The sequence below is a fragment of the Silene latifolia genome, chromosome 10 (genome assembly GCF_048544455.1).
Source record: "Silene latifolia isolate original U9 population chromosome 10, ASM4854445v1, whole genome shotgun sequence".
In the NCBI taxonomy this organism is placed as follows: domain Eukaryota; kingdom Viridiplantae; phylum Streptophyta; class Magnoliopsida; order Caryophyllales; family Caryophyllaceae; genus Silene; species Silene latifolia.
In genome coordinates this window covers 66,243,239-66,253,413 of record NC_133535.1, presented here as the reverse complement: position 1 = coordinate 66,253,413, position 10,175 = coordinate 66,243,239, and the positions used below count along the sequence as shown (strand labels likewise).

At 40.1% G+C, this 10,175-nt stretch overlaps 1 protein-coding gene across 1 annotated transcript; it reads right to left on the bottom strand.

The window, feature by feature from the left end:
• Positions 1 to 274: 274 nt before the first annotated feature.
• LOC141607703 (uncharacterized) lies at positions 275 to 5,702 on the bottom strand. The gene is made up of 8 exons (XM_074427057.1): positions 5,235 to 5,702; positions 4,737 to 5,135; positions 4,383 to 4,528; positions 2,465 to 4,226; positions 2,211 to 2,279; positions 889 to 1,000; positions 512 to 663; positions 275 to 352 (listed from the first exon to the last, which is right to left on the bottom strand). The coding sequence occupies exons 1-8, from the start codon at positions 5,700 to 5,702 to the stop codon at positions 275 to 277; spliced, it is 3,186 nt and encodes a 1,061-aa protein (XP_074283158.1).
• Positions 5,703 to 10,175: the final 4,473 nt, after the last annotated feature.

The window sequence follows — 10,175 nt, the reverse complement described above, 5'->3', positions numbered from 1 at the left end:
TATAGTCAGGACCCATATGAGGCTTGCATCCTTCAACAGGCGTAATAATGGTCTGAGTACCAAAGGCAAGTTGATATGGATGTTCATCATCTCTGCGATATTTTTCAAGCAGCATCTTGATCTTTGCATTGCAGATCTCATATTCCATTTTATCGAAGATTACATCTTCATATGCTGCTATATCGTCTTCTTACAATGTAGTCCTGATCTTCGCGCCCTATATTTTTGAGAACAGATAATTTTAAATCCAATATATAAGTATATCTTGCAAATTCTAGACTGGACGCTTCTTAGTATCTAAGGATTGTTTTGGGCACAGATAGTTGCAGTGTGATGTTCTACCAATACAAATCTGTCATTTAAAAGTAAGGTACTATGATTACAAACTTTCACTATTTGCAATTTGATATGCAACTTATATACTCCAAATTCAATCAGTTGGTAATTATTTATACCATTTCCATGTAACATGGCACATTTCATTGTAACTAAGATATAATTTATGAATTACCTCTTCATCCTGAAAAACTATCCTCTGATAATGCAGTTCTTTATTCTTCGGCGATATCTGTGTGTTGCTCTTCTCAATAACTTTCAGGCGAATTGAATGTGGACCAATTCCCTCACTTAAGTCCTTCACCATTTTCTTCTGAGGTTTCATCCCTGCTACAAGTAAGTCCTAAAAGTAAGTTTTCAATTTTTTTTCTACAATCTCTCTTTTTTATTTCTTATTTTTGCTTTGTAAATAATTTGTTGGCATACCTATGTTTGAAGTTTGTGTTTCAGTATTTAAGTTGTTATTAAAATTCTAATGCTTGCATTTCTATTTGTAAATTAGTTTGTTAAATGTAAGAAACAAATTACTCTATATTTTGTACAAGGACTTACCTGGTTTGTTTTTCTTCTTGTTCAGTTCCTTTTTTGTTCGCCCTGAGTTTGGTTGTTGTACTGAACTTCCCTTAATGTTTCTTCTATATTTGTTTATCTTTTCCGCGAATTCCTGTGTACTGTCAGTGTGTATGTGAGTTGCAAATCTAATTGACTACCACACCATTCCCTTATCTGTTGTGACCATGCTGTAACGTGTTGATGACCATTGTTTGCTAACACGCATCCTACTTTCAACAGTTATGGTACAGTTTTGTAGTACTTATTATTTCTTTTTGATGTGAAATTCTTTCTAATAGATCCACGAAGTTGTCCATAGTACTCTTTTACCATGCTCTAGCCTGCCCAGCATCAATCTTCACTAAGATATGTCCTACTTTCAATAGCGTACGCACGCATTTAAACAGTAGTACTACCATGCTTGAGCCCTTCTCCCCTATTTTTAATTAGAACATAAAAGGGGTAAATTTTATAGAGAAAATGTACTTAAAACATAAAAGTGAAATTTTTTATCGAGAATGTCATTGATAATGCTGTCTTTTATTGGATTGTATTGTTCATTTTACGATTCATTAGGAATAGTAACATGTGTTGCTCACTTTTATATAAGGGGATGATAATAGATGTGTCAGTATTTTTAATTGATTAATCATATCAATGATAATCTTAAAGTTACTATGCAAATATTATTATGGGTGATTGAGTATTGTAGTCACTAATTTAATATGTAAAGAAAGTTAACAAAGTAGATCCTAATATACTCTAGCTATCACCTTTTTTTTTACTTGTCAATGCTTAAGTCTTGTCACTTCCTTCCTTTATAATTTAAGAAAATTATTTGTGATATCTAAATAGTCATTTTGCTGAAAATTATTAATCTTACTTGATATGGTTTACCAATGATAGTAATTATGTTATAGCGTGTGCATTCGATCTTTTACTTGTGAAACGGGCACTCATTTACATAATCAATTGTTAGTGCCGTTGCTAACTGTCTTAAATTAAACATAATAAACCAGTAATAAATCTAGGCGTACGTGGTTTCTTTTACGTATTTTGTTACAATGAATATTCCGCAAGCAATTTTATGACAGCAGAACTCCTAACCAACATAAACTTAACCCCTGCAATTGAAGTTGTTTAAACATGTTCTGAAGTACAATTTCTTAACACGGCTCCTACAAATTGTTCAACAATGGCTACTACAAAAGTTTCCACAATACATCAGCACAGTTAAATACTTTTATACAAATCAAATAAGGACATTTTCGTAGATGTTTGCCACCTAAATGTCCTTCTGTGATTTGAACAATGTAGATTACCACACTATTGATTGCTGAAGAAGTTCCCTTCAAAATGTTGGTCAAGGTTACGCTTTTTTTAAAAGTGTCCTGCAAAACACGCATAAACTGAAAAGCGTTTGTACATACTGAGCTCATATGCATCCACAGATAACCCCTTCAATATAATTAAGTCTGTCTAACTGCATGCATGACCTTTTATGATTCCCTTAATCCAGTTCGCCTCAGAACTTCAAATGAGACGACATTTCGAACAAGATTCCCACTTATATCACCTTGCAATCTTTTGCCGACCACGCCCGGGACAGCGCAACATATAATTGGCCATGTGAAAAACAGGGTTTAGGTAGGTACACACCCACACGCTGTAAAGTTTGTCCCTGTGCTTTGTTTATGGTCATGGCAAAGCTCAATTTAATAGGAAATTGCTTTCTTTGGAAATTTATTGGGAATTTAGAATTCTTAGATGGCTTAAGTGTAATCTTAGGTAGGAATACACGCTCTCCTTTATAAAAGCCTGTTGAAATTTCACTCTCAATCATGTTTGGGAAAAAGCGCTTGCAAATGAGGCGCGTTCCATTACACAGGCCTGCTGCAGGATCTAAATTTCTTAATAATATAACTGGCGAATCTTCTTTCAAAGTGAGTTCATGCGGTGTCATACCAGCAGGGCACAGCGAGTTGAGAAACTCTGCAGGGTAAACATTTGAGTTGTCATCCACCACGCTATCAAAGCTATGGTAAATATGTTTTTTGCCCGGGAACCTATCAATCAGCACGATGTTGACAGAGTCAACATCTTCATTTCTTGGAGTCAATATAGCCCGCGCATTGAAAATGTCAGGACTTAAATTGGCCTGACTAATCTCTGGGAACACTACATCAATTAGAGTTTGCTCTGGCTGTTGATCGTCATTTGGTTCTAAGATTAACTGCTGAGGTATTGCCACTAAACTGCTTTCTGCTGTCTGCAATTCTCCATTTCCTAATTTCAGAAGAAACTCTGAGAATTCAGGGTCTGTTCTTGCCCTGATATTTTCTGTCAATTTAAAGATCCCCAAAAGTGGCCAGATTGGAGAGCTAACAATGCTTGTTTCAACTGCCTCTTGCTGTGTGCGGCGTGGAAGCACAGGAAGCATTTGGCGAAAGTCTCCGCCAAAAACAATTACCTTCCCTCCAAAGATCTCTGAACTACTGCATACATCTTGGAATAATATGTTTACGGCTTCAATATTTTCTCTTTTTGCCATTGAAGCTTCATCCCAAATAACTAGTGATGCTTCTCTTATCAAGCACGCCAATCCTCCCTGTTTTGGCACATTGCAAAGGGATTCGTCAGTATCCAGAGGTATTTTAAATCTTGAATGGGTTGTCCTACCCGTTGGCAAATTTGACGCTGCAATTCCTGATGTAGCTGTGGGCAAGCATATTTTACTCATGGAGCGTATCTTTGCATACAACGCTCTATATAAAAAAGTTTTTCCAGTACCACCTGGTCCATCAATAAAAAAAGCACCGCCTTTCCCAGACTTAACCTGATGCATGATTGCCTTATACGCAGCTTGCTGCTCAACATTTAGTTCCTTACGGGAAGCTAACTGTGCCATGGGTATTGGGGCGTTTAAAGCATCACTTATATCCCTTGTACTTTGCAACCTTATTTCCGGGTCAAAATGTAAATGATCCAATCCAAAATCTTTAAACGTTTTCCCCATGCCCTCCAAAAATTTCTCAACCTTAGCTGCAGTTTCCTGCAATATTTTGGTAGGGTCGTAAGGAAACTGCCGTTTATAATCCTCAGAAACTGATTGATAATATTTCGACCAAAACTCGGCAGGGTTGTTTGGACAGCTGAAAATTAGAATGGTTGCAAATAACCTTCTGAGAGCATTTGGCATTTCTACCTGGACAGCCTCATCCATACACATATCTACTACATTATCTTGCTCCAGCACTCCTCTCTTTAACGCAGCTTCTTGAAACGACACACAGCAAACTCCATTGACTGTTTTTAAATCTTCAAAAGACTGAGGCCCTCTAACATGTGCTAACAGCAATCTCAAGTAATATCAATCTCCCTCTCCAGGAGAAGCGTGTGCCACTCGTCCAATCACAACACCGCGATCCCTTAGCTTCCAGAATATTTTCTGATCATTCCATAAAAAATGCTGTGGAAATTCACTATACAAATACTTTTGCCCTTCCTGTAGCCCAATATTTGCTTTGAAAAATTCTGTGAGCATGGTTTTTGTTCTTTCCTCATTAGCTACTACGTTTGCTAGAACCTCATTTTCTGAAAAGCGAACAGTTTGGCCATTAGGTATGTGCACTGGCAAAGGCTGCACAGGCGGGTATGTATCAAAGTGGTTGAATATAAAAATTCTCCATGCTGCCTCTGGGGGGTGACACCCACCTACCCGACTGGTACTTTTCTATTTCATCCACTAACATAGAGGCAGTGCTATTTGTGACGTTGAACAAAATACGATCATGACCTTTATAGACGTATTTATACAAATATTTGACTACATTAATAGTAGAGCATACTTCTACATTCAAGTGGCAGTCAAACATCGCCAACAAATAAGAATTGTAAGGAACGACAGATCTGTTATCCATGTTAGCTTTCCTAACCAACACAGTTTCACCTGTGTTCCTGCGCTTATACAATGGATATGAGTCTTTTCCATTTGTTGTGAAGTCCCTAAAGCTCTTGGGATATTTTTTTTCACAAATCCGCTTCCCATCCTTGATTTTTATACACACATTCTTGGGGAAGTCCTCACCACATGGCCCATGCATCATGTGTCTTAATACAGCAGCTTTTAAGTGTGGTTTATCATTTGTAAGAATATCTGTAGAAACATATTTATCAAACTTTTCTGGGGATGAGATCTTGTATCCAGGTTTCAGGATGATCAGGAAATGTGCATGTGGTAAGCCGCGCTTTTGAAATTCCACGACATTAATCGTTGCAGCAACTTCCCCAAATATTTACTTTTCCCGAATCAGCTTCCTAAGCCTTGTAAGCTTAGCATGAAATACCCTGGAAACAACATCAGGCCTATTTTGTGATAGTTTGCCAGGTGCCAGCTCCGCTTTGATCTCAGGCCAGTTTAGATTGCACGTTATGGTTAGGAATAGATCCGGTTTACCATATTTCTGCACAAGCGCCATTGTATTTAAATACCTCCTCCTCATATCCCTAGGACCTCCTAAAAAGGAGGGTGGTAGTACGATCCTCTTTCCTACATTACATGCACTGATTTCGCCAAGCTCCAGTGTATCTAAAATTCCTTGATACAGGTCTGCCCGAATAGCCTCTTGATTCAACCGCAAGAAGTCCAACCTTATATTCTCAATCTTCACATACATGTCTACAATGAACTGCTGAAATAGCCACCCACCTCTAATCAGAAGATTACCAGGTCTTATCGGCAACTTGTATGCGTAATATTCCCTGCAAGATATACGCTTATCTGCCTTTGTATGCCTCCTTGCAGCATCTGTCATATTTTATGTTCAAAGTTTGTAAATTAGACCACCTAAATTACAAATTCAAAGGTGTTTCTAAATCTCTACCAAATTCCACAACTTCGGTTTACAAAGTGCAGTAACAGATCTACTTACTTGCAACCTCTGTGTAGATACCCGGTATCTGTTGAGACTCCAACAAACACCCGATGATTATCGGACTACAACATGCTTTGGAATCGCGGCGTTTGATCGACAGTTTGTGTACAACTTTACGTCGGAAAACTTAAAACGATTTCGAAAATAAAACATTTCAAAACATTTCAGATATACCTGGAGTGTTTAATACACGGCGACGGGGTCGCAATGACACTAACTAGAGTCAAAACCGACACCGGACCAAAAACCGACTCGAAAATTCAAATCCCTACTCCAACAACGAGTCAAACCGAGTCAACCACAAAAACAAAATATCTCAAAGCCTTCTATGCTAAGTTTTCCCGGATTTATGTTGGTCAAGTACCAAACATGTGACTACAAAACCTAGGATAGAACAAATCATGATTGCGTTTGTTGTGAAAGCGACAACACAGCTCGAAGACCCGCGACGTGGCTCGCGCCTCTTTGAGCAGCCCAGGTGGCCACGTCGCTCAAAACTCACACAACCACTCATTCTCCTATAAATACCCCTCAAATGCCACCCATTTGAGACTTACGCGAGTGTCCTCCCCCTCTTTTCTCCCTTAAAATTCTCGACTCGACTTCTAAAGTCACAATCCGACGCGTATTTACGACCTACCGATCGTAAACACGAGCCTTACACATTGTTTGGTACCGTCATCGTGCATTAAACCACTTGACCTACCACTTCGACCACAACACCATCACTAAACTTTTAAAACACTCTTTTTACTTACCAAAACCGTTTTAAACCGAGTTTTTTCCGATCAAACAAGTTGTTACACTTACGTCGGTCACTCGCCATAACCAAACATGTAAGTATGAGGGTGTAAAAATCCTATTTCATTATGTTTTCATTTGTTTCATGACTCTAACATGCTAAAACATGCATAACATGAACCAAAACATGGAATAAACGAGCTAAAACTGATTTTTGGTCTGAGGCAGAAGCCCCTTAGGTCGCCAACAGGCACGCGCCTAAATGGGGTACTCAAACCAGAGATCAACCGTGTTTGTTCTCGTCATTTCCCTTAATCCATTTTTCATATTTGTAATCGGTTTTTACCATTCAAGTATTTTCGAAACCTTTTGTTTCATTTCACATGTTTTAACCATAAAGCATTTTTCACCCTTGATTCCTCATACCATGGCGGTTAAATCCGTGTTTCGGTGATAATATTTGGTTAATGACATTTAGAAGGTATTTTAAAGCCTTTTATTTCATTTCCTCACATTATCAAGCAAACCTATTAGTCACCAACACAAAATCATCCTTGGTTCTACATATCATGCCGGATTTTAACCCGGGTATGATGACGAGTATCGACTAATTACATTCGAAATGGACTTAAAACAACTAGTCCACAATCATTTGTCAAAACTATTCATGTCAAGTTTGTCAAATCGAACCCGACACCGAATATTATCAAATAACGATGATTGTTCGGGTCTAGTTCTTCAAATCAACAAATACGGTCTAAACGTCCCTTTTAAAATCAAACCGGGTTCAAACACCCATTTTCAACACGTTTTATAACGTTTTCGAAACAGTCAGAACACGGCATACAACCGTTGGCTAACCCGCGCCTCAAGCAGGCTCCTCATTTCTCATTTTCAAAACCAGAGGGAGGCCCCTTACACCGCCGGCTGGCTCGCGCCTCTTATAGCCGTCTGGTACAGGGCCTGTTTCCTTCCAGCATTAGTCTAGGACGATCCCGACTCCGGTTAACCCGGATATAGGACGGATGAGATGACTATTCAATTATTCAAAACCATATTTGCAAAATGCCTTACTAAGACAAATGGATCATGTTATGCACCCTAAACCTAATACGGTAAATGGATGTTTAATTTCCGTCTTGCATGCAAATCAACCATTAATCCAACTCGACATCTTATACTTGATACTTGGATTAAATCAATCGACTTAGAAAGCTCTCACATGTTAGGTTTAAATCATTGGATGCGCATTCATGCATTTAAACCGTTTTATCAACTTTTGCATTCAACCAACCAAGATCGATCAGTAGAGGCCGCTAAACGCGGGCGGGGTTGGGTGTCTGATTAAAGGGCTTCCCAATACATACGTTCACCTCTTACTCAGAAACTTTGGATAGTGGACCGACCTTATCCAGGGCGTACGAGAGTCATTCTAGAGATAGGATGCTAAAGAGGGACGATTTCCTTATCTTTAGTACCTATGTCAAACGCTGCTTTGTGCTTCGATTTGACCGAGGTATAAAGTGGATTTCGAACGGGTTCCAGGCATCCCACAAATGCTTGGTGGCGAATCCGAACATCTCTAATCGTTTCGAGACCCTTACCGAGACGAAACCGACCGATCTAAAATGATCCGGTCGAAAGCACCTTTACGCCGCCGAGTGTGGCTTTCAAAAGACCGCTGCATGTCCACAGATTGGCTTGGCATGCAGGTGGCCCGCGACTGTGGACCGGTAGGTGGCCCCAAATCCACAGACCGAGACGTGGCCCATGCCCACAGATTGGCGACTCCGCTGGGGAAAACTAGGACACTTACGTCTTTGTGGTCCCTAGATGGTGAGACTCGAACGAGGTCTTGGTTGGAATGCATTAATTGATATTACGGTCACGGTCGGGTTTCCTTGTCCGGGCCCACAACCTAACCCTTTTCGACCAATTGGCTCGTCTCGTCGGCGTGAGTTTTATCATCCCCGCGTTTCGAATCCCGATTGAGTCAAGCATACCATTGACGTTACACATTTTTGTTTCGTCAAAGAGCTTTCATCACTTTCGAGCACGAGGCTAGGGCACCCTCCTTACACATTTTGTTTGGATTGGTATCCCTCTCGCAAATCAGAGTTTGATTGCTTTGTGTGTAACCCACTCTTTTAAGCCAAAACCCGTGTCAGCATTATGCATAATATAATGAACTGTGAGTGCTTATGTGCTATTTGATCATAAGTCCTTCCGTGTCGTTTTCAAACTTTCAAAAACACCTTTTTGCGCCGTTATAATGGCCATTTCAAACCTCGATCTTTCGCCGACCGATGCACGCCTTTCTAGGCCGTCATAACGACGATTTTCAAACCCGGTTTTGTATAACCATTTCAACACGCCTTTCTAGGCCGTCATAATGACGATTTTCAAACTCGATTTTTTATAACCATTTCAACACGCCTTTCTAGGCCGTCATAGTGACGATATTCAAACTTGGTTTTGTATAACCATTTCAACACGCCTTTCTAGGCCGTCATAATGACGATTTTCAAACTCGGTTTTGTATAACCATTTCAACACGCCTTTCTAGGCCGTCATAATGACGATTTTCAAACCCGGTTTTGTATAACCATTTCAACACGCCTTTCTAGGCCGTCATAACGACGATTTTCAAACCCGGTTTTGTATAACCATTTCAACACGCCTTTCTAGGCCGTCATAATGACGATTTTCAAACTCGGTTTTGTATAACCATTTCAACACGCCTTTCTAGGCCGTCATAATGACGATTTTCAAACCCGGTTTTGTATAACCATTTCAAATCACCTTTTTACGCCGTTATAATCGCCGCGTCTAGACACGGATTTTAACCCGTTTCGCGCCGACAATGGCTCTCTCTCAAAACCCGAGAAAAGCACACATCCTTTTCTTGAGACACTTTCGGGATCCCGAGGACCATGCACCATCCCCGAGACCTTTTCAAACATTTCAAACTCGATTTTCAAAACATACGATTTTGAATTTCAAAACCGTCTTGGGAAATGCACTGTCTTCCGAGCCGACTCAAACTCAAACCGTCTTTTGCAAATAAACTTAAGAGAAACCCTTTTCAACTGGTCGACTTGCGGAGATCTTTATCTTCGGAAGCCATCAATTAAAGCGACAAATGAATCTTTTAGGAAATTTCTATTTTCGAAAACTTCAGTCCACCATTCCAATTCCGCCTCGTGTCTATCGAGTCAAAGCAAACGTACTTATGGGTCTTTACTTATGAGTCGTCTCACCACGAGACCCGTTCAATGGCGTCACGCCGTCATGTTGGACTCGTGTTAAAGGTTCGGTCAAACACCGTCACGTCATAAATCGAGTCAGCACCGAGGGACCACACACGGTCACCCCGTCTTGTTGAGTCGATCTTTGTCTCGTCCTTTGTGTTGTCTGCGTTCAGTCTTGGAACCGTGTCGGATTGAGTTGTAATGTGAGCCGTTTTTCTGTCTCAGAGCCATGGCCCTGTCTTCAACTTCGTCTGTCAACCACAACAACAATGATAACAACAGAGATGTCACAACCGATCGCCTAGCCACCGCTTACCGCTCTTAAGGTCACTGCGGATCGCGTCGAGACCCGTATCGACGC